A 25,348-nucleotide genomic window follows, 5' to 3' on the forward strand; every position below is an offset into this window, starting at 1 on the left:
CAGGACGTGTGTTTTATGAGGTTGGTTGCCTTGTCATTCTGCTACTAAGCGGCTTCTGGCTGTCCAGTAAACAGGACAGCTAAATTCTGTTGAATGATTGAGTTATTAGAACAGTTTCAATTAAAAATCTAAGGTAGAGATAGAAGACTGAAAGGTGCCTAAGTCCTGCCTTCCTATTGCAGACATCGAGACTCTCATAAGCTCTCATTGTGACTCTCATCTTAGTATAGATTAGTAATCATTTTTACGTTAAGCTAATTTGACTGTATAGAAATGTATACTAGCTTGTGACCTCACACCACATTTCAGTAATAGTTTCTTTTCTGTAGACAAGCAGGACTGATGTGTAATAGCCCCAGAAACATATCTTGTATAAAGTTAGTAGTCTGCATAGTTGTCATTTTGCTTCAGCCCCATACCTGAGTTCTCATATGCTCAGAGACAGAAAGACTTCATACTTGCCAGCCTGAGGATCCCTGGGGACTGCTCCAAGAAACACAGCTTCTGTTCTGTTCTGCTGAGGAGGGGTGAAGTGTGTTGTGGAAGCTGTTTCATTAAGATGCAGAGGTCTTGCTTGAATCTGAGGCAGCTATAGGTTAAGATACTGATTGAGTACTAATTTACAGGTTCATCAGCCCAATGCCCAATTCCCATTTCTGGTGCTAAAAAGCATTATTATAATTCTGAATAACATTCCAGTCCTCAATACCTTGTAAAAAATAGCTGAAGTGCTTTCAGGCAAGCTCTCTTCTGCTGCTCAGTTATCTTTAGTCTGAAATAAAGGTGGTACTGTTTTGCACAGGCAGCTGATAGCTTTGCTCAAATATGATATGCAGGGATTAAGTAATATGATATTGATACTTCAATGAAAGTGATGTCAACTGTAATATTCCCCCCCCCATACCCTTCGTCTAAAATGACTTCTTAAGACTAAGATCTTACTATTTTTCTATGACAGGTTAAATACAGAATCTGGAGGTGATATTTTCCTATTTTAGTGGTGGATTTACCTACAACAGGAAAAAGGAGAAATGTATACTATGTATCTGTCTTTGTACAAAACAGGCTCCTTGTTTTTTGTCTCCTATTAATGCCATACAAAAGGACATTTTCAACCAGGTCACCAGCTCCAGCAGGCAGTTGTTGATGTAGTCATGTCCATGAAATCAGTATGTTGACTGACTCTTGGAAATGTTAATAGTGATATTAAAATACTATGTTTAGCACTAGGTCTTGTTCTAGGGTTTAAAAAATATTTTTGAAAAGCCACTGAAATCTTACCTCCATCTGTTTAATAATGAAAGCATCTCACCTGATGCACTTGGATAGTTAGAGCATGTCCCTGTCCTTCTCACTGTCTTTTTGGAACTGGCAACTGGAGTACAGGTATTCTAGACGTTGCTCAGTTTAAAATACCTTTTATCTCAGGATGGCAAAGGGATTTAAAGCCAGTAGAAAAGTCAGTAATTTAATGGTGGATGTCTAGCCCTGTCTGTCAGACAGGGGAAGCCTGATTTATAAATGTGTTTACAGTATTTTTGTATCATCATTATTGGATTCCAGTGAGCATACTTTGAAGTCAGGATTTATAGAAACAACTCCATTAAATGGCTGCAAATTCAAATCTAATTGCAGATTGCTGTACACAGAAGAAACATTTTGTAATAATACAGGAAAGCTACTACTATGTAGCATCAGTTAGCATCTTGATTCAGTCTTAACTAGTAGTAACTACAGAGTGTGCTAGCTGTTTTCTGCAAGCTTGCATTTTAAAGGCTGTATATTTTTAATGATTCATGGATTTACTACATGGACTATTATAAATTCCATTTAAACTTTTCAGGGTTCTACAGTGCTTTTATTACACTAATGAGCTAATTAAGAACCATTCACATGATTCATTCTCCTGCTCAGCCTTTTTAAAAAACTTTTAGCTCTTGACAAACCAATATTTATAGCCGTTTGACAGCAGGATGACGAACAGCATTTGTCTTTGTAAAAGCTTAAAGAAAAGGCCTTTCCAGCACCCAGCCATGCAGTTACAATCTTGACCTCTTTCTTATGCTGGGAACATACATACAGCAGACAAGCAGCACCTCCCATGTGTTTTCTTGACCCTTTGACTGTCCATTCACTTCCCATCTGTTTTGCAGCCTTAAAGGAACAGAGGGGCCCTCTACTTATAAATCTGTCTTTGCAGCTGATAAATGATGTTCTGTCTCTTTAAGGACAGCCTGGGTGGTTTTTGCCACAGCGCACCCTCTCACCCCGCCTTAAAACTTTAGCTTTCCTTTTGGCCTCATCCAGAGGAAAGTATGGCATGTGAACAAGAGGAAACTGGCAAAAAAATGTGATGGGTAGTTTCAAATGATTTTCTAAAATTCAGCGGGACATGACCTTGCAATGATCAGTAAACTACAGTAGCCGTGAGGCTGTGGTTGAGTGAGACATGAGGAAGCATGTTGACACAGGTCATGTAACTGTGGGTGGAAAGTCTGCTTTCTGGGGTGTTATTTGGAAGTAGCTGTGAACATGCTGCCTTGTACTATTTCAACAAGAAGTAAAGCTTTTACATGGCCCTTAGAAAATCCAGGAATGTGGTACAAAGGGCTGAACTCTGAAGAGGTGATTTCCCCCTCCTCCCCTTCTCCACCTGGCTATTCATAGGGGTTCTGTACAGCTGGAGGGTTTGTGTCTTAGGTAGCCCTAAGCTAAGATTCGACTTTCAATAGGAAACTGTGGATCAACATTTCCCGTTTTAATGAATTACTTCTGGGCATTCTGATGAAATCTGTCTACAGACCAGGCTTTCTTTTTTATTAGAGTAAAGATGATGCATTCAGAGCAGTAAATTCAACATTTCTGCTTCTATGGTTAATTAACCATAGTATAGATGTGACACAGCAAGCAGTGAGAATGTTTATAGGCAAAGAAGGGATTAAGGAAAGGAAGGAAGATTAAAAAAAAAAAGGGGGGGGGGGGGGCAGGAAGGGGGCATGACTAAAGTCTAAACACAATCCAGAGTAAAAGGAGTAACAACCATGAGCTTTCAAAGCCATGTAAATATTAGTTGGAGGTAGAAATCACTTTAACATAGAACAGGAGAATATATAATGAGGTGTTAACACATTCTAGTCATGATGGTTTTATGCTATAAGTTTCATCGGAGTACAAAATAAAAGATTGATCTGTGTTCAGAAAGATTTGACTTAATTTTTTCTTGATGCTGCAACTGAAATTTGATTTCAAATGGGCAATCTTGTAAACAGGGAAAGGGAGAGCTTTTTCATTTGCTTACAGTACCCATGTAGTTTTCTTCCTGTTCTGGCACAGATAGACATGAACATCTTTAAAATCCTGTGCTAAAACCACTGGGTTTTTAAAGGTAAGTATGTATGATTTCAATGTGTCAAAATTCACTTATCTTCAGAAGCATAAGCAAGACAGGGTTTGTGGGCAGAGACCACCCCTTTTATTAAACCAATTAATGCAATTAGAAAGCATCTATCAATATTTTGTTGCTACTTAAAGCATGGTTGTTTTGGGGTTGGTTGGGTTTGGTTTTTCTTTTATTATTTATTTTGTGTTCAGTACCATTTCAAGATTATTTGGCCTTACCTCAGAAGGTTCATTTGACTACTTACTTGAGCTGTTTCATTTTAGCAGTGATTCCCTAGCTTCTGCACTGTTCGTTAGTAAATAAGCTCAACAACCTAAGCAGTTGTAAGACTGAATATTTATGGGATTTCCCTTCTGACCATCTTATGGTATGAGGAAAAGCGAATTTTATCTAGCTGCATCTGTCTGTGTTCGCACTGTTTCAAAATTCTCATTACAGATCAATTAGTTTGGGTTTGAGCCTTTTGGATTTAGGGCCATAGGTTTAATGAAAAGAAAATGAGCAGGTAGCAGTATTATTTCATATGAAGACAAAGAGAGACTGAGCATGAATGAGGATCTCAAGACATCTGAGTAAAGAATTTTCTTGTGCTGTCAGTAAAGATTTTGGGGATATGGAAGGAGGATTATAGGAATATTCATGACCAGATCAAGAGGCATGAGTTGATGTATGAACCAGCTTATCTTTTAGGTAAACAAGGGGTAAATGGGAAGTAGAATAGCCATTCATTGCCCCTAGGCCTGTGAATTTTACTCTTCTAAAGATGGAAACAAGGGGTTAGTTACAGTTATTCTTCATTGATTTAATTTGATTTTTGATCATGGTCTGATGGGTGCTGGAAGAGTTACGTATTTGTGACTTCAGGTCTGCATTAAAACTACCAAAGACCATATCATCTTTCTAGAATCCAGTGTGTAAGCCATAGTATATATTTAAACTTCTGCAGTGCCATATAAAAAGAGTGTAGTACTTCAACAGCCTTCCTTGATACTGGAACATTGTATAATGATGCTGTGGTAGTTCAACCTGTTACAAAAATAATTTGCCAGCAAGCTAAGTGCTTTTATTCCATTTCTGGCTTGTTCATGGAAAAGCACAGTACCACAAAACTAGAGCAACAGGTCACCATTGTCTATCCCTTAATATAATTACATAGTAAGTATTCTTATCTGAAATCTAAATAATGTTCTGGGTTTGGCATGTTGATACATCTTCCTCAAAACAGAAGGCACTGTAATTTACAAGTGTAAGTCACTGATATTTTGATCTAGGTGTCAATCAAAACCCTGCAAATATGGGGACACAGTTTATGCATTTCACAGGGAACTTGCCTAAATAAAGATCTTACTCTTGAATTGTAACAACCAATTGTTGTTCCAAATGCAGTGTCACATGATGCTGATGAAACTATGGGCAGTTATTCTAGATTTGCAGACCCTGCACTTGCACCCATTAGGAAAGTTCTGCCTAAACATTTGTATTTACTGGTTTATTAAGATTAGTGTTGTGTAAATGCATATCTCTGCCATTAGCCTATTGAAAAAGTAAACCTAGTTTATCAGATTTCTCTCTGCTACAGAATAGACTTGTAGGAAAATGTAACAGGTTGGCTGGGGTGTGCTGAGGCTTTACTACTGCTAAGAATACAAGGCATAGCATGAATAATTGCAGCTACTTGGCAGTCATTGTAACTTTTCTAAGAATAGTCAGCATGTTTTTTCAAAGCATTAAATTACCTCAAGATCTCATAATTATTATAGTTAAGCAATCATTTCTATTCAGTCCAAGTATAAAAACTAATAAAATGCTCATAATATTGAGTCAATTTTAGTATGTCTGTTCTCTGAGCAAACACAGCTGATTCAGTATATTCTGGTGGAATACATATTTGATATCCTGTTATTTTAATATGCCCTAATCAGAAAATTAAAATAGATTTTGTTGGCACAGACCCTTTTTTTTTTTTTTTTTAAGCGTGAAATAATAATTACAGATTTTTGCTGATGCTCTGAATTTTCAGGACTGGAATATTTCATTAGCTAAGAGGTTGAGAAGGGAAAATATTTGCATTTAATACTGCTAAATCTGTCTGCTTTCACTGAGTAATGGCTTGATCAATACAAAGAACATACTTGGGGAAAGCATGTAGCAATTACAAAAAAAAAAGAAAGTAAAAAATAAAGCTATTGAAAGGACAACATGAAGAGATCTTTTGGGTCGCGAGATCTAATTTCCCGTTACTACTGACAGTTTGGCAATTTTGGAGAGCAAGGACCAGGATTAGTAATTTCCAAAAATAATGTCAAGTTTCTCCAAGATACAAAGATGTTATTTCAAAGGTTAATTTTGTAAACATAAATAGAGCATCAGTATTGGAAGCCAAGTTAAGTAGTTGCCTAAATAAATGCCATGTAATTAATGTTTTCATTACACAAGATACTTGTATACTGACACACAAACGGTACTTCTTTTTATTCTTTTAAAAAGTAATGAAAACACTTTGAATGTGCTTAGTAAGGAGAAGTGATCGTGGGGCTACTTTTTTTTTTGCTGGCAGCTTTCAAATATTCTCTCTTCTCAACTGAATCACGGACTTTTTATTTTAATATTTTTTCTGGCAAAAAGCAACTACTGCTGTTTCTGAACTTCCAAGATACTGCTTTTGTCCTCACACTGACTGTAATCTTAATTGAATATCCAAGTACTTTAAAAAAAAAAAAACAAAAACAAACAAACAAAAAAAAAACCACAAAATCAGCTGGAATTCAAGAAAGTTCCTCGGTGCTTTCTTTAGGACACGGAGTGTGATTCAACCTCACTGTATGTCTGTGTTTGTTCAGGGGACGCTGAAGTGTTGAAAGGATAAGTGGGCTTGCCCTTAATCATCTAAGAATTGGGTGACGAAGAAGCTTGAGATTTCTTCATCCTCATGCAGGCCACTTTCCATATTTTATTTCACATGCTAGCTAAAATTCTCTACTTCTGTTAGAACAGGGCTACAGAGTTTTGTTGAGTTATTGTCATCATTACTATTGTAATTATTCTAAAATTATTTCATAGAAGTATTTCATAAACTGTGGGATAGTAATTTTTTCCTAGATGGATCTTTTAGTTCCCTTGGCTACATTCTTAGAGCATTCTCTTTGGAGGTAACTTTTTTGTTCCACTCATGCTTATGTATCCTATTTAAGGCTGTTTTATTTTTCTTTCTGCTCTACTCTTGTTTCAGCTCAGCACAGCATGTTTATAACACATGGTATTGCTAAAGAAAAGAAACCGTTAATAAAAGACAAAAAAAAACCCTCAAACCTTGTATCTCATACATGGGAACATACAGCATTAATCCAGTAGTATTTTTAATTGGGGGGTGGGGGGGGGGATTATCTGTGTTTATGTTCGTCTAGCTTATTTTTGTCTGTCCTACTGCTCTCTCCCTGTTCCTTCATGTCTCTGAAGTGTGTTTTCCATGGCCATAATCACACACAGAAGAAGCTTCAAATGAGGATGTGGTGAGAGAGAAGCAGGAAATCTTGCAGGCACTGGATTCCAGCTATGTTCTAAATTTTGCTTCATAGGCAATTTAATATATCAAATAGGTTGTATGATGACAAGCGTTACATGGAATTGAGAAAAGAGTGGAAAAAATGCCTAAACCTCTGAATTTTTCCCAGTCAATGTTGCCTTTTCAGTCTTAGTAACTATTTGTAATTGTGTTCAGATTGTATTTTTGTAGTGAAATAAGCTCCCAGCTGTAGTATTTCTATAAAGTAAGATTCTGCCCCCATCTATCTGGTTACCACTGAAATGCAAGAAAATAAAATGGAAGTTTTAAACATTCTTAACGTTGTGTGTGCCCTTTTGAATAGGTGTATTTTGAATACTGACATTTGGTTCCCTGAAATTTGCTGCTCAAAAAGAACTAGCTTTCAGTTCTTTTTAGAATTTTTAGTGGTGTTTGCAACGCTTGCTGTGGAGAATAAGGATATTTGGTTAAAAGAGAAAGGGATTAGTAGGAGTTATTCAAAAGATACCAACTCCCTACATGTAGCAGGTGTACAGTAGTTCTGCTGTGCATGATCTAATGAAAATTAGAGGTTTACAAAATAGAACGTCTCTAGCTTTGGATTGCTTTGGTAAATTTTTTATTTATTAAATTAACATAGTAATCATAGTGTTTTTCAAAAAGGGCAAGATTTTTTTTTATTCTGCTCTAGAAAAATGTTCTAAATCTTAGTAATTCAGTAACAATACATAGGGTAATATTGACAATAGCATTGAGTTTTGTTCATGTTTGCAAATTTAAGGGTTTGGGGGGGGGATATTTGTTAGGGGATTTTTGTTTGGGGTTGGTTTTGTTTGGTTTCGGTTTTTGTTTTCTTTCTGGGCATGTCCTCAATTAAGTAATAGGTATTTGAAAAATGACCTCTTTAATTCCTTCAGAAAAAGTTCGGGAGATCCAGGAAAAGCTTGAAGCCTTCATAGAAGCCCTCCACCAAGAAAAGTAGATTATTCAAGCAGGTAATTGTGTGTCGACCATAAAAAGGTTGCCACAATTTTCTTCGTGCTCAGTATAAAATGATTATCCATTTCTGTTAGGTGCACATGTTTTCATACAGACTTTGTGAAAATTTCATTTTTAATTATTCCGGAGCCTGACTGCTGCTGCTGCTTTTCACTTTTTATCTGCAGATCTGTACTTCCATCTCTTAACACAGACTTTCTAAACTTAATAGAAATACAGTTACTGTCTAGTTATTCAGATATTGCGAAACACCATAAGCTATTTGATTACTCTCAGTTCATTATTTTTAAATCTGTTAAGAGAAAGAGGCATAACTAGCTGGAATCAAAAATTAGGGAACACTTGTCAATAAATGCGTTTTGATTTTTTTTTCCTTAAAGGCAGTGTGTATTATTAGCAAAAATATTTGCATTATTTCCAACCTTTTCTTCTATATTAATTCTCCAAAACATAAGCCTAAATGCTGTCATGTATTTGCACACATCTTAAAATTACCTCGTTTCTGTTTCAACAGCCACTTTACACAGGAGCGCAGCCTTTTCCAGGTTATCTTGCACAAAGAAGACTGAATAGAAATGGCTTTTGTATCCCATTCTCTTTCCTGTCTTTTGGAGAGCATCATGAGATGTTGCAGGAGAAAGAAAATAATGTCTCATGGGATTGAGAAGTTCAGTGAAAATCCACCTGCTCTTTTAATTTTTGAAGCTATGTGCACATGACAGAAGAATCTGACTTGTGTGTCAATGAGATAGCTTGGGAGCTTGCTGAAGTTGTATAATGAGGGGTTTTTTTTTGACCTGAAAGTTAAAAAAGCTTTTATTTTCAACATCTGTCTTGTATGTTTGAGCTGGATGAGATTCCTAAAGTTATTTTACCTATTGTCATTTTCTTGCCTGCAAACGATCCTGCCAGTTTGACATAAAGTTTTAGTATTTGTATGTACATTAAAACACCCTTCTAAGTGATGCCATTTCTATTTGTTGTATGCTCTGTGTTGAAGCATTCTCTGATCACCCTGGTACAGATTTAAAAGCATGAAATAGAGATCTTGAGAGGAAGTTGTGGATTTTGTTAAACTCCTAAACTCTTGAGGCAGGCACATCATCCAAGGAATACTTGTGCTTTCAAGTGAAAGTACAGACTGCTATTCACTGACACCTTAAAAGGTTTGGCTCAGGAAACAATGTCAATAGCTGCTTCTTTTACCCTTTCCTTCCCAATATATGTTGTTACTCTGGAATCATAGCTGATTACATTTCATTTCTGGGATTGCAGACTCTTAATTTCCTTGTTAACTCCTCCTTTCGCCATAGCTAGAAAGTAACCTGATTGAGTACATATTAAATGTAGAAAGATACTTTGTAGAATTCCAAGTCATTCAACCTTCTTAACTCAAAAAGGAAGAATGCAGTTAATCTCATTTTTGTAATAGCTACTCTAAGACCAAAATCACTTCTGTAAGAATGTTACGCACAAGGTCCTTCCACACCAATTTGTTTTCTATCATTCAGTATAGTAAAAAAACAGTAAGTAGTCTTACTGCCTTTCAGTTTTGCTGTAGAAATGCCCCTCCTGCCAAATTTAGTATGATACAGGCTCTGTATCATAGGTGCCTGGTGATTAATCACCACCATTTTTTTTCTGTCCACAAATGATCTGGACACACTTCTGAGGAAGAAGACACTAGGCCTGAAACAGTTTGTTTTGCAGTTGTCTGATTATGTATATAGGAAAATGTACTTAGGTTTATTTTTCTCTTTTGAAAAGCTATTGATTCTGATGTGTGCAATTAAAGGTGAGAAATCTGAACATTTTTCAACATACACTCTTTCCGTTTGCTCTCAGAAGAGACAATACAAAATTTGGTGAGATGTTCCCCAAATGTTCAGGAATAAAATCTTTAGTCAAGTGGACAAAAATTCAGTGTAGAGTTATTCATAAAATGCTGTTGAAAGGTTAAATATTTCAAGGTGATCTAACAATGTTTAAAATTACTTCCTGAAAATGAGTGCTTGAGAACAGAAAAATGAAAAAATGTCTTGTGTTATCATCATTCTCTGAAGATAACTTCAGAAATGTAAGTTTGCGTAATTATGAAGGCAGAGTCCTTCGGTTGTATAGCAAACCCCAACAACAAAAAAAACATACAAAAAACCCCACAACCCGACAAAAACAAAAAGCCACCCAACCCAAAACCAACAAAAAAGAACTATTGTATTTGCCTAAAGATCACTGTTTGAAAATTGTGTAATGTAAATATTGCAGAATGTCTCATACAGTGGCCCATTGTTCATCTCTTTTAGTGTGCTGTTCCTACAGTTTTTCTTCTGACTTCTCTGTGCTGCTCATCTAAGACTTAGCATGATGTATTCCATTAAAACGAGGTATTTATTGAATAAAAATGTAACTGAAGGAATAATAAAAATGTGGGATTTGAACACAATATTTCACCAGATTCAGAAATTACTTTAGCCTATTTCTCATTTGTTAAATTGTGACAAAGTACGCTATTAGTGATATTAAAATGCCTGATTCAGAAATGCTGTGTCAGCACCAAGTTAGTGGTAACTTTACTCTTATCTTTTGCTATATAAATTAATGGTTGCCTTACCATTTATGTAATACATTTAGTCAAAGGGGTCTTATGAAAATCATTATGTTGAAAGCTGTGTCTCTGGAAGTTCAGACATGTCTCTGGAGGTTTAGACAATTGTTGAAAGTATAAATGAAGGCTGTTGTGGAGTGTTACTTTTAGATGCATTTAAAACAAACATGCTTACTGGGACAGGGGGTTTGAGAGCTATAGAGCAATCAGCTTACCAACCCATGAGTTCAGTGTATCTTTTAGTTGAAGAAAAATTTTACAAAATTAATTAAAAAAATTCTCTGTAAAGCTCTGATATTGAAGATGCTGCATATGTGCTCCACAAAGCTTAAAATGCAGACCTGGACATGTTAGGATCAGTGAAGGGTTGTAACAATATTAACTTCATTAAACATGATTAAACTAAACAAAAATGGTCTTGTTAAATAAGTAAGGTAATTTTATGCTTTTTTTTTTTTCAGGATTTTATGTTAAGGTTAGAACAAGGAAGAGTTACAGGAAGCTGTGCTTATCTCACTAGTAAGTTAGCATTGCTTAAGTAAAAATGGGCTTAATGTGTGCTATTAGTTGGTGGCTTCAGAATTGGTCCTTGTAAGGAGTTTCTCGCTGGTTAGATGTAGTTACATTAAGCAGCATAAGAAGGATGTGATGACTAGTGCAGTAATTTTTAGATGGTAAAAAGTTACTTGAGCTGTCTCTAAAATTTATGTGATACTGAAAAGTATGTAATTTCAAACTGGTTTGCATAAGTTTGCATAATTTTTCTGTGTTACATATACTACCTTCAGATTCTGCATTAAGCAGTTTATTGTAAGGAACAAAGACTAATCCATAACTTCTGTGGCTTTTTGAGGTTAGGGAGGGGATCAGCAAATGCAAGTATAATTATTCCATAAATAGATATTTCATTTCCTAAGCATGTTCTTTACTATCATGTAGATATGGTATTTGCAAATTGTAATAGTATCATAGCATCCTGTCATTCAGTAACGCAAAAAAGGATGTTGATTTTCACATGATCCAGAGCAATCCATGAAATGAGTTGTGAATGAGCCAAGGTTTAATTATTAATGGCCAAGGATTTTTCTGTCACTTCTTCATGAAAAAGGTACAAGTGGTGCTTTTTCAAGTTTGAAAATTACCCTTTATGAGCAGCTACTACTAAACAGGTTTATCTAAGTTATCAGACCAAAAGAGAGATGAAAAACTTGGAAATCTGTCAAAGTGTCAAAAGCAAGCATAGTTAAATTAGAGGGTGAAAATGTGAAATTTGTAGCCATTACAAACATACTGGTATGCACTATTTCACCATCAAGGATATATGAATCAGGTTTTTTGAGTATGTTTTGAATCTAAACTGAGTTATGATGTATTTCCAAATCTAAAGTTTAGTGAATTTAATTTTCTTATACCTTAAATGTAACTTAGTAACTCTCAACAGTCATATTAAAAAATAAGCAAGAGATTTCATCACTTCAGTTGGGAAATACTGAAATACGGCATCCCTAGGTCTGACCCAGGGCTTCTTGAAGGGTTCTGTTCTGTGGAGATTTGGTCCTGGAGATGTCTGTAGGATATTTTTACGTCAGGTAAGATGTTGCTATATGAACTCAGTCTGTGATGATATCTCTGTTTTTGCAGAGTTGCAGAATGAGTTTTCTTTGACTATTTGGAATGTGATTCTAGGTCTTGAGGTACTTCGAAAAATGTTCCAGTCATACTTCCTCACTACATAGGATGCCCTTGCAGTGACTTGCAGTCTCCAAGTTACTTGTTTATATTAGTTTAGTTTATGTCAGTTTAGAGCTATTTTATCCTCTTCTATTTTGTAATTAGTTCAGTAAGCCATCTTCCTTTTCATTCAGTAAGGTAAAATGCATTTTAAAGCCCTTGCAAGACATATGTAGTCATGCAACTCTGAAAGCTGAGGTTTGTCAAAAATGCTGTATGTTCTGTATGGCTGTGATCACAGACTTTTTACAGAACAAGGCTGTTACCAAGGATTTTTTAGTATAAAATACTACACAGAAACAAAGGGAAGAACCTGAAAGGATATAGAGATTGTAATGGTTGTTCATGCTGCAGTGCTGGAATGAAAAACCTTTGTAGACTTCTGTGTACACAAATCTTGCATCTGCTGTCACCTCAGTGCTGTAGCACATCAGAAGGTGAAATTATCAAAACTGTTGTTCTGTAAGAAATGCTAAAAATCACAGGCATGATTCTAGTTTTGACTGTAGAAGTGATTCAGAAAATGGTCCTGAAAGTGCTGCTGGAATGGCTTGTGAAAGAACTCTAGAGCCAACCTCGGGAACTGTTCTAAAACATTTCTGAAATTGCATCTAGGTAAGTTTCCTGGGTTGGTGCTGTCAGTCAGTGGGGAAATATTTCCAGAAGTGGCTCTAGAAGTGATTGTGGCAATAAAGCAGAGTGCTTAGTCTAGCAGCTATTGTAGTGATTCTCACATTGACTCTCAGTTGGGTTCTAGGCATGGTTCCGGAGATGAATCCAGAAATAAACCTGACATTGACTGTGGGACTGATTTCTGGAATTGACTGTAGGTGCTGTTCTAGAGGCAATTCCAGAAGTATTCCTAGCCATTTCTCTTGAAAAGCTGATTACTGTGCATAGCTAGAACTGGTTCTGTTTGTGATTGTATAGAACTGATAAAAAAGCTGTTCATTTGCTGCTGTTGGAAGTCCATAGGGTCTAAGAGTGCTTCTAGAGCAGTGTGTCCTAACCTGTGTGGTGATTGCACATTCTGACTTCAAAAATGATTTCTGAACTTTGATTCGTGACAGCCCACAAGATGAGCTTTGTTCAAGTTTTTCACCCAAAGGACAACAATGAACTCTTTGAAGGTTAATCAGTGGTATATTTATTGGATTATAAGATTCCTAATATAGGGGAAGATGTGAAGTTTGAATTTAAAGGGTATTTTATAATAAGTTTTATAACAGAAATAATGTAAGAATTCTATCCTTTTTAACATTTTAGGCACTTTCTTTTTTTACCCAGGAAAGAGCTGAGCATCACTGGGCAAGACTGGCAGCTGCCACGTCCTTAGAACTGCAAGGGACAGGCACATTCTGGTTGTGCTCTATTACAGTCAGCCTTACCATCTAGCCTCGTGAAATAAGTGTTAAGGTAACAGTATGCCCCCTATGCTATGATAACATTTGAAACACTATTTGCCTCATCTCCACAAGCCGATTGCCTTTGGGTTTTGATGTTTAGAGATGGAACATTCATTGCAACCTTTCTTACAATGAGTCTGTTCTGGATCATGTGAAAATCAACATCCTTTTTTGTGTTGCTGCCTGACAGGATGCTACAATACTATTAGCATTTGCAAAGAGTTTGCTGTGTCTGATAGTGCAACCCCCAGATCACAGGCTGCTCAGTTTATGTTTCTCTATTATGTGAAAGACACAAAGAAGCTGAAGGCTGGCAAAGGCCTGTCAAATCTTGTAATGTAGCGAGCGACCCCAGAGCTTCATTCTGCTTTATATCATCCCTTGTTCTCCATCCCACCCCTTTCCTTGAATGGGCTCTGAGGTAGGTAAATGAATTCAGTGGTATGGTAGGCAGATGATTCCTTTCTGACCTCATTCCTGTACCATTTGTTTCCAGGCTTGTTAGAGGGAAAGGATATATCTGAACCTTTTGTTTCAAATAATTTTCTTGCAGGTTGGGGAGTTAATGCAGACCTTGTCTGAACTCACCCAAGCAGAAACTGTTCTGGGTACAAGTCATGACACGCTTGGTCCCTTGGAATTGCCAGATTAAAGGAGAAAGCAGTGAATTGGAATTCTTTCACATTTGGCATTCCTTAAACACCTGGATACTTTTTTTTTTTTTCCCCCCTCACGTGCATGTGTTTGTATCCTCCCTCATGCCTTGAAACATCTGTCTTAAGAGCAGTCAAGAAGCAGAGAAAGAAAACCTTTGAACAGTCCAGTGTTAGTTTTTCAGTTGAGGCTGAAGCCAAGTAGAGCATATGCTGAAAAACAGTGGATTGCAAAGTGGTATTTCAGACCTATGTCTGAAATTGTCAGAGCACTTCTTAGGTTTGAAGAAAGTTAAGTCTCGTTTGTTAGGGATTAATTGATCTTGGATCATGTGTTTGATGGGAAGGAAATCAATGGTTTCTCATATACCAGGCCTGAATCATTGGAGCAATGAGATCTTTCAGACTAGTTTCCAGAGCTATGCATCCTTGAAGATACTTTTGTAGAAGGAAGACTGGAGGCATGTGATCAGTAGCAAAATGTGAGGTGTATAATATCACCATAGCTACCCTGCGTAGTCATACCCTGCATTTGCTCTCTATGCTGTCAATGCCATGATGTTTGGCAGGTTGTTCTTACCTCCTGCGTAATGGATTCCTAAGGTATCAAACAACACAGAAATACTACTGCTTCCAGGTTTTCATTGTACATAACAGTAAGTTTGCAGTATCCAAAGTGTAAAATCATAAGTAAACCAGAACAGGAGCTAAACAACATTATTTCACTCTCAGTATTCATGGAGGTGTTCTGCTGAAATGTTCTGGATAACTTGAACTGCACAGCAGCATACATCTTGTAGGAAGATGGGAGATGCACAACACCTCCACCTACTTAGCCCAGTAGAAATGCAGTGAGAGGCCTGTTTATCGTTTGGGCTCGTCGCTTTGTGTTGCGTGTATACTTCACAGAAGACTTCCATAAGATAGAGCAGACACCAGGGTGGATCTGCAAGACCATCAGGCTTCAACTGATACGGAAGACACAAAGGGGATGAAAGAGAATGGTCATAATACAGGTAAGGGTGTTGCCTTAAAAAAATGTAGATACATTCATGACTTTATGTTGTGGGAGTGTAGCTTAAATATGCAGACATAAGGGATATTGTCTATCATACTTATGCCTATGCATATTAATGTATTTGCTGCATATGTGTATAGAGATACATGATAATGTTATGAAATGATGAGTAAGCAAAGAGAAAAGCCAAATTCCATATCCTGCACAGGTTCAGGGCATCCCAAAGCATGATCATGCTTCATTTGTGATTCCTCTGTAGTATGTGTATGTCTCAGGTGGGAGATGAGTTCATCAGCAGCTGTAATCTCAAACTCACCTAATCTGAAAACTCTTCGCATGTGCAAATTATTTTGTAGTTTAGGACTAATTATGGACTAAATATTTCATCCAGACAGAATAGCTTCCTTGCCCAACCCGCTGGGTTTCCTGCTAAAACGCTTGAGAGTTTCGCAAGGTTCCGGTACTGATATATGTATAGCCTTGTGTGAGGCCTTGCCTGCTTTCTCACAAGCAATACCAGCATGAATATTAACTGTACAAGGCCCTTTAAAAAATACGTAAGTAACTAAAAAATTGTAAATTCCTCCACCAATAACCTGGAAGGTAATGCTGTCCCTTTTGTTATTATCATGTAGCACCTCTGCTTTAAGCAGCAGACAAAAGATTCATTTTTTTATCATGGCTTTTATCTGGCAGCTTCAATCAATTAGATCTTTTTCCAAGGAAGCTTTTTTTTCAAATAAATGTTTATTTTATGGCCCAAGGTTGATTGCCACTGGACACTGTTGCCAGAAGGAAAATAGTTTCTTTTTTAAAAGGCCTTTTTGCCTCCTCTCAATTTCTGCAGAGTTCATCCCTTCAGCTGGAGGAGATAACGCTTCCTTTTTCAGTAAAAGAAAATAGTTTTCCATTGCCTGGTGTCTGAAAGTTAGGATTCCACAAAGCTTATGGAAGTACAACTAGCCATGGGTTATCTCATGAAGGTTTTTCTCTGTACACTGCTTTGTTGCATGTTTTTACACACCCTGTTTACTTGTCCTTTGCTTTTCCTGTCAGGACAACCTTCTTGCCTGTCCTCTGCCCTGTTGGCATGCAAATTACATGCACACCAGGTGACATTCTCTGGCCTGTACTGTGCTGAAGTTCAGATCAGGTGCTTTATAATAGTACTGTCTGGCTTGAAAAATAACATAGTGTAATTCACACTACAGCTCACATCCCATTTCAGGTTAGTTCCCGGTGTCTTGTTTTTAGCTACAGATGTGTAGCACGTTTTACAAAGATACCTGTATCTCAACATACATGCTATGTGTGCAAATGAAAGAACATACTGACGACTTCAGAAATCGTGACTTGCTGACTGGTTTCAGCATAGCCCAGAACAGAATTTATTTAAGTATCTGGTCTGAAAGAGAATGCTATTTATTAGGAGATGAGTAACAGAGAAGAAACATTGGAGAGTGGTTTGTGGCTGGAGGCTGTTTTGATGTGGAAACAAGGGAATATTATACCACTTGCTGAAGCTTAGAGCAGCTCCTGGAACCTCACTGAAATCAAGCTTTGTACTGAAAAGGCTTGTAGCCTGTTGGGCCAAGAGACAGGGATTACAAGAATATTCATGACTTCCAAGAATCAGCAGGTGAGACATAATGCATGCATTTGCCCCTCCCCCCTTTCCCCAGCTCATCCTTTTGGTAAACAGTTCATAAAGGCTGGGTTCCCAGAGTGACTGAACTCAGTTCCTGATCTTTTTTTTTCTCCTCTTTTTTTTCCCCTCCATTCTTTATAAAAAGGATTGCAGTGTTTCTGCCGCTTGTCCCAAGCAGAAGCACGGACTCCCCTTTTCATTTCTAAAGAGCAACTGTGTGGCTGAACCAGAAGTCTTGTGACATAACTTAAGAAAGTAGAATGGTATCTTAGCATCCAAGGCCTCTTTTAAAATGTTAAGAAAAGCCTTTCTGAGAGCTTAGATAAGCTGGAGAGGAATCTCAGTGACATATGTGCATTGTCTTAGGAAAGCATGGGTTGAAGCCAAGTGGTGGGCCTCTGCCTTTAATATACTAGGCATTTGTCATGCCTGCTTCGGTGTGCTTGCTATTTAGTAAACACCCAGTATGTAGAGTCCATGCAGTTAGAAGCAGTTGCAGTATGTGACTGATACAGGACACTGTTACAGGAGAGTGAGTGGCAGGAGATGGGTAAAGAGTATTTTTTCAGGTTTTCCCAGGTGAAGAACAAAGGCATGGTCTATAGAAGGTTTCACCGATCAAGCTTTTGCAAAATTGTCTCACTCTTTCACTGTAGTATGGGCAGCGAGGGATTCTGATCAATGCTGCTGCTGCCCCGACTGACAGGCTTTACCTGCAGGCGTGAAGTTATATGCTCGTGTCATGGGGTGGGGACAATTGTTAGCTCTTTCAGTGAAGCCTGTTTGTTGTTAGCTCTTTGGGGCCTGAAACAGTGCCTGCAGTTAACAGAAGAGGACATACTTGATTTTTGCTTTAACTCAGTGTTGCTGCATGCTTTTTCTCTGCGGAAATACGTCAGTACCGCTGGCTCTGTCATGTGATCTAGCACAAGTCCATTCTACTGGTTTGTCATTCTCCTGTACATGGACTGCAGCTGCAGATCAGTAATAAAATTATTTGTCAGTGGGAGGTGTCACAATGAATGCAAGGGAAGGGCATTTAGGCTGCTCTCAGTCCACAGCTTGTGCCACTTACCCAGGGCTGGGTGCAACTGGGGCACTAATCCTCCCTGTATCTACTCTGGTGTAAGGCAAGGATGGGTGCTTCTCCAGGTCCATCAGGATTCCCAGCAGTGATAGCCAGCCTTTCTTCCTGCACTGAGATCCAGGTGACTGAACAAAAGTGTGTTTTGTTACAAATGTACCACTTCGCCAGAATTTACTGTAGTCTGAAGCTTGCAGAACATCTTTCAATTAAGCCACAGCAATCATTCTACATTAAATGAAGATAACTTTTTTTATTTAATGTTTTCAGCCTTTTGAGGAAGGATGTTCACAGCATTTTAAATCCCCCTTGGAACTTCAGGCTGTAAGAGTTATAGTGTATCCTACAAATGATCCTACAAAACTGTTGTTACACTTGGTTTGAAAGTGTCTCAACATAGGAATGCTTGTTTGTTGTATCCTGGTAGCAGCATCCAAACAAGATTTCAACAGTTTTCTTGTTAATCTGAGTGCGACTCAACAGCACTTAGTTCTGCGGCTGGAATTTGGTCCCTAACAATTGAAACTGAACTGCTGTCTGCTCAATATAGTTTTTCTAGTAACCGATGCATCTAGGTCAACAAACTGACAGGCATTGCTCATTTTACTGCTTGGCAAATATTGAACTAAAGTCTTCAGCACTGTAACACTGTTGACAATTGCAGGATAATGGCATTGTCCTCTTTTGTTACAATGGAGTGCATCTTCGAGTCCGATTCTGGCATAACACACTCTGTAAACAACAAGGGGTGTTGTGATTTGGAGTCCCAAGTGTTTGCTTTGACAATATAAACTTACTGCCTGCTCTCTGAAACCAAACATCCTGTCTCTGCCATGGTTACTTCAAACTGATATTGAAACAAGCCACACTCTTCCTGAAAACACTGGAGGGCAATGGCATAGCTGCTGTTAAAGGAGCTCTTTTCTCTTTTTGAAAGCTATCTCTACCACCCTCCTTTATTATGCTGTAGGTCCATGTTGAGGAGTCCAGATTAGGCTTCAAGAGGCTGAAAGTGAAGAATAATACTTGGAAGAAAAAAAAATCACTGTGGATTACTGCAGTTAACACTAGTCCCTCTGGAAAGGGAATGCTGTGTTGCAAGCCTATAGGTTCTTTCTTTTCTATGACAGCATGTAAGAAGAGACAAAATGGGTATGAGCCAAAACACAACTGACAGTTCTAGTGCACATGTCCTGTTACCTGAACAGAGCCGTGCTCCTGGCCTCTTCCTTGTCCTCTCCAAAATGAAACATCCCCATGCCTTATGTGAGGTCCAGGGTCATTTCAGTCCCAGCCTCCATAGTTTCAAGTTCATAGTCTCTCCCTTCTGTTTCCCTAGGATTCCCTAGCTTGCTCGTTTGCTAATGTGAGTCATTACACTGAGTCAGACTGGAGTAATTCAGCTTTGTGCGATTCAGTAGGGACATGCCCCAGAAGAATGGTGCCATTAAGAAAGATTTTTTTCCATGCTACCTTTGGTCTTTGTTCACTTTATCATTTATTTCATATTTAGGTTAAGGGTGAAGATGCAAGCAGATCTGCCTTTCCTTTGCTTCACATATCTGCTTTCTTCTATGGTTCATCTTGCACGTGAACTGCAAGGAATCTTTATTTAGGCCAGTTTGCAGTTAAAATGTTAGAAAACCTAAATCATAGTGAATCTGTTTGAAAAGTGTCTAACTACACATTTGCAGTTGCAGTATTACATGTGAAATGTTAACCCAAATGCTGCTAGGAGGTGAATTTGCAAGAAAGAGCTTTTACAGACAGTTGGACCCTGCTTCTCTAGACTGGTGCCCACCAGTTGCAGGATTGGTCCACTCCACAGATGTATTCAGAAATTAATCCACAGCTTTTGATACACAGTGGATTAATTTCTGTGAACACACAAATAGGTATAGCATGTGCCATTTATGGCCTTTTCGAATTGAGCTAATGGTGTTTCCTTTTCCTTTGTGTCTCAGAGAAGAAGAACAGCAAAACAAAACAAAACAGCTTTGCTTTGGGGTTAATGCAGTCACATACTAAAAAGAAGTCTTAAGTTCAAAGAAAAAGGAAGAGGCCAGCATGGATTTCACCACCAGGTGCTGAAATGGGACAAATCCTATGATACACTGTTCACATTTTGCCTTGTTGCAGACATGTCTTGGGTAATTCAGAGCTAAGGGGAGTGGGTTGTAATTGTGTTCCCAGCAAAGAGGAGGAGGCGAATCTCCATGCTTCAGGAAAATACCACCATAATTCTTCCTATATTAGTTCAGAGGGACTCATTGATCATGAGGCTGGAAGCCTTTGTGGCAGGTGTCAAGTGACTGCTTTTGGGGATGATTCACCTATTGTCTATAAGGTTCCTTTTACTAAAAAGCAGCTGCTGAAGCCTCTATTTCCCCTAAACAAAACTGTCTTGAGCTTCCAGGGGAGAACAAGACCTTCACTGTGCTGGTCTTGACTGAGATCCCAGCCAGGAGAAAGAAGTCAGACCTGTTTCTTACTTTTGCAGCAGCAAGCATTTTTCATTTTGTTTTGTTATTTCCTTAGCAATAGCTGTGGAATGGACAAAGAAAATTAGCAGCCACCAGCCCTTAGAGAGAGAAGAGCCTGTCTGTCCTGTAAAGCTGTAGTATTTTTTCATCCACCTGCAAATGTAGATGGCAGAAGTGGCTGTTGTTCTGGCTGAGTCAAAGTTGTGTACAGTAGAAGCTGATTTCCTGACCACTACCCAGTTCAGGTGTCTGGTTTTTTTCACATGTTTGAAGCTGATGCTATCCCTTTTTATACAATAAGCTTAGGTCATCTGATGTTTTGCTTTCAGATAACATACATCCCTATGCAGTCTGTGCATATGAAGCTTGCAGGTAATTTACATATCCTGGCTTCCCTTCTGAAGGAAGCAGTTCCTAGAAAGGCTTAGCCAGAGCTTGTGGGCTATTCAGGTGAAGGAAGCAGAGGGGGAAAGAACAGCCTGGTGCTTCAGTAGAAGAGATCAGCGAGTTCCTGTGAGCTAGGGAATAAATGCCTCTTAATGAACAAGTTGGACTATATCTTCTAGCTTCCCTGATAGCAGGAGTTCATCAGGCCAAGCATAGCTGGCAGCACCCCTGCACCCTGTTGAGGCTTTGGAGTAGGACTTTTGCATGGTAACAAGCTAATATTCCTATACAGATGGAAAGCTGGCTGTTGTAAAAACAGTCAAGAACATTGTATATTGCCATTTAGAATACTAGTCTATTTATTTAAAAGGTTTGTTGTGTGACCTCTGGGCACTGCATAAATGTATATGACAACCTGTGACTACCTGTATTGACTAGCATCAGTTCATTATATCTGGTCCTTCAGAAACTGTTGGTTTCAAATGTATTCTTCAAAATAATCCAAAACTGAATCTTAACCCCCAAAAAGCCAATTTTTTTGCTAATATTTGAGAGCTAGACTTTTCTCCTGATAAATCTGAAGTCCAGTTCGTAAGTAAAGAAGCTCTAGAGATTTGGCATTTTCACTCTATATTCAGCAGCAGCAATGAAGTCATCTGGGGTCAGCCAACTAGCATAAGGAATTTTATTATGTTGGTAATGATTTTTCAGCCACTGGTAATCAGGAGATACATGGAGATATAGTGGAAAAGAATCAAGTAGTCTTTAAATAGTTTCCATCAGTTCTACCTCAGAGAAAGTGGGTATGTACATTAAGCCATATTCAGCTTGGAACTGTTGGTTGCTCCAGTTTTTACCTGCACAGTTGATTTTTAGGATGAGAACTAGCTAGAAATAAGACCTTTTCTCTATTAAAGATGTTCATTCGTGTACCTCCAAAATGTATGGCAGGAGGGTTTTTCCAGAAATTGCCAAGTTCCTTGGGCCTGATAATTTTACAGTAAGTGCTAATGTGAAAATTGCCTTCTGCTTTACAGAAGCAGCCACTAAACAAAAGGTTCATTGTGACCTGAACTAAGTATTTCCTGGAGTTTACCAACACCTGATCCTAGACATTATCGGAAACACTGCTCAAGCGCAGCAAAGTAAAACCACAGCTCCTTTCCAGCAGCCAAGGAGAAACAAGTTTGTGTGGACCAGAGGAGCTGGTCTGGGCAGACAGATCTGCAGAGAGAATAGGCATGGTATGCCACACTGCACACTTATAGAGAGCTATTTTGGACCTTAACAAAGTCCTGGAAGAAACTGTTGTGTTTTAATTGTGCAAACCCATGTGGCTGAGGAGAAATACAAGGGTGGCTTTTTTGCTCATTGGAATTCCAAAACCAGTGTTTTGGTATGGCCTTTTTCTCTGGAAATGCCTCACTGTTGAAGTATGCTGTGTTTGAAATTCCCTTTCTCTGAGACCTTCTGGAAATAGCTTTCCTGTGTGTAAGGCTTAATTTCGAGTCAAGAGACAAAAGGATCGCCTTGGAATTGCATGTTAGATGACAGAGGACTGAGGGGGTGTGCAAAATCTAAGTCAAAAGGCTTTTGGCAGAACCATGGCATAAATTCCCAAGTGTTTGTAAAATTCCTCTTCTTTTCAGCAGCTTTGCCAGTATTCAGGTTTGCAGGTCCCTCAGAATGTCATTCCTGTCAGGTATGTTTCACTTGGTTATCAGTGTTACAGTGCTGTGAAGTTTGCTTGCAGTTACTCTAATGAAGAACAAGGGCAGAATTAACTTGGAAAAGATTGAGCCAGTCAAACACCCACATGCAAAACTGAGGGGTTTAGCTGGTAATAAAGAGAAAAGGGTTGGCCAGCTAGCTGTATGACTTTGCAAGCAAACATGTTCAAAATAACACATGTTGGTATCATATATAATAAGCTGAAAACAGACCTGTATCTTGTCCTAAGATACACCTGAGGTGAAGTGTTCGCTTGGCCAGCAGGAGAGAGATTCTGTGGTATAATGCATATGAATGATCATCTTGGGGGTTTTATTCATTTTGGATTTTCAGATTGATACTGCTTGGGTGGGGGTGCTCTGACTTAAGTGAAGTTTTTCCAGCTCTTTGTTTCCACTGATGCTGGAAATCAAAGGAGTTCAGTGATCCTCGTTGTGAAGTTTTTGAGCCAGTCTCAGATTATGTGCTTTATCTTGTTTGACTGTGTTTTCAAGGTCAATTTCCAGTGCAATATGAACACTTCATAAAGAAAATTATTTACATCTTAGACTGCTTCATTATGGGAATTTAGAGACATCAGGGAACAAATGAAAATCTATTAACTGTTTGTAAGCCATTTGCAAGTGCTTCTCTCCCTACTGCTTTATATTTCTAGGTGGTAAGACCAGAACAGGTCACTGTGATCACCTGCACCAAACTTCTAGCTTCTGGGTGGCCTAAAAGAGACATGCAATAAAAAACCACTGAGGGCTGCTTTAACAGTTCTCTGTGGTGGATCTTTTCACCAGGGAAGTTTACTAAGCTTACTACTGTGACTGACAAACATTACCACTCTACTTTGACTAAGTTTGTGCGGTAGCACTGAGATCTCATATTGCCTTGTATCTGCTGAATCAGGAGCTGTCTTGAACTGGATGTTTTTCCCCAAAGTATTAAATGTTGAACTTGGAGTTTGGTAATTCTGTTCCCTCCTTGCCTATTGAATCTGGGTTTCTAAGGTCACTCTCCCAGCTTCAGCCAGAACACTCCATGATCTTGCTTTTCAGTGATAGATTATTCTGTGCCCACTTTGCTGATGGAAACTAAGAGTGGCTGAATGCAGCTCAGACATACTGGCTGCTGCCCCCTCACTGCCTGACCCCAGACCTGAGATCCTGGTCTGGAACTGGATCCTGGTTTTACATCTGTTGTGGTGATGTCCTGCTGGTCGCCATCCCTTGTGGGATAGACCTTGCGGTAGGCATTCCCAAAGGCTGCTGAGTTCTTTGTGCAGTCAAGAAATCCTTGCTTAGGGCTAATGATTCCCCAGAGTCCCACCATGGTCACCTGAGGGTGACTATCAGGTGCGCCCCTTTCATCTCTGACTTTTTCAACCCAGCTTGCAGGGTCTGGCAGAACTTTAGATCATTTTACTTTTCATTTGGCATTAGCACACAAGAAGTAAGAAAGTTTATGCCTGGAAACTATTGGTCGAGGCCTGAAAGTAGAAAATATTAAATCCAGGCATGGAGAGCTTTTAAAAGAGGAGGAATTTCATGGAAATAAAAACAGTCTAGTCCATTAAGTTCCTCTCATGGACTTTTATGAGGACAATTATTAATACTGTTGAAAATTATACTCAAGAAATGTGTGTTAATGGGAGCTGTGCTGGCTGCTGCCAGAAAAACTGCAACCTTTACAGCTCATTTGGAGACAGAAATAGTCAACAAAGTAGCCTACGGGGTGCAAAGGTTTGCACAGTGCAGGCTTAGACTAACTTAACATATGCCCTCTGTGGCCCTGGTATTGTCCAAAATGTAATGCCCATAATAAAAGAGAGAAAAATTGGACCCCAAGTGGCAAGGATTGTAAGCCCTTGGAATTCTCCTAATCAGAGATACTCAGCTATTTTTAGTTTATAATGTTTAATCAAATAGCAACAATGATTTTTCTCTTTTTTTCAACTCAGCTGCACGGTATGTTGGAGGGGGTCTTGATGGCCTGTGACCTTGCCTTTATCTGTCAGTCTGTCACCACTGGTCTTCAAAGTGCAGCTTAAAGGATCTGAGGCTTCTGTGTGGCCTTGATGTGATCTGCTTTCCTGGTAAAGTTTTTCATTAACGGGTGCTTTTTTTAAGCTGGCTGGAGTTTGCTTTTCTAGCTCCGTGAGATGCTGCTGGCTCTGGAGCTCTCCTAACCCCTGCGAACAGGTTTAATAAAACCTGCATGGGCTGTATTTGCAAGCATTGTTTGCATGGTGGATGCTGCTTCTGCATGGTGGATGCTTCCCGCCCCATTGAACAGGCTCACACTTTTCTCCTCCTGCCTTCAAAATCTCCATCAAAGGCTCTTAAAAGAGGGAATGTTTTTTGAAGTACAGTTGGCTAAATACAGTGACTGAGCAACAAGCTCATCCATCTTCACAGTGCTTACCTGCCTGCTAATGGCACTGCCCTTCCCTCCAGCCTGGATTTCTGTCGCTGCTGTGTCAGCTGTAGATTTCTTTTCCTCTGAACCTTAATAGAGAGGACATACCTATCAAAAGAGCAGTCATGCTGTATCATACCCCTGGTCCAGGTAGCCCAGTATCCTGTCTCCAACATTTGCTAGTGGCGCGTGCCTAGGGTAGGCTAAAAAACAGGACAAGTTTGCATGATACACTGTGGTCTGCCAGCAGCTCGTGGTCTGGGAGCTTTTTGCG

General features: G+C 38.8%; 2 protein-coding genes across 9 annotated transcripts in view; both read left to right on the forward strand.

The window, feature by feature from the left end:
• Window positions 1–8,885, forward strand: part of OPA1 (OPA1 mitochondrial dynamin like GTPase) — a 53,331-nt gene extending 44,446 nt beyond the window's left edge. For all 8 annotated transcript variants that reach the window (XR_009743231.1, XR_009743233.1, XR_009743232.1 and 5 more), the window contains 2 exons: window positions 7,841–7,918; window positions 8,437–8,885. Coding sequence is in view for 4 of the 8 variants with exons in the window: in XM_061452802.1 (XP_061308786.1) it covers window positions 7,841–7,905 (65 nt within the window). In the remaining 4 variants the exon portion in view is untranslated. The remainder of the gene's footprint in view (window positions 1–7,840; window positions 7,919–8,436) is intronic.
• The window catches only part of PLAAT1 (phospholipase A and acyltransferase 1), a 118,487-nt gene extending 103,640 nt beyond the window's left edge, over window positions 1–14,847 (forward strand). The window contains exon 5 of the mRNA XM_061452816.1: window positions 14,837–14,847. The gene's annotated coding sequence lies outside the window, so the exon portion shown is untranslated. The remainder of the gene's footprint in view (window positions 1–14,836) is intronic.
• Window positions 14,848–25,348: the final 10,501 nt, after the last annotated feature.

Source organism: Pezoporus flaviventris, unplaced genomic scaffold (genome assembly GCF_033815535.1).
Source record: "Pezoporus flaviventris isolate CSIRO_AGI_PZ_B2104156 unplaced genomic scaffold, CSIRO_AGI_Pfla_v1 ptg000013l, whole genome shotgun sequence".
In the NCBI taxonomy this organism is placed as follows: Eukaryota; Metazoa; Chordata; class Aves; order Psittaciformes; family Psittacidae; genus Pezoporus; species Pezoporus flaviventris.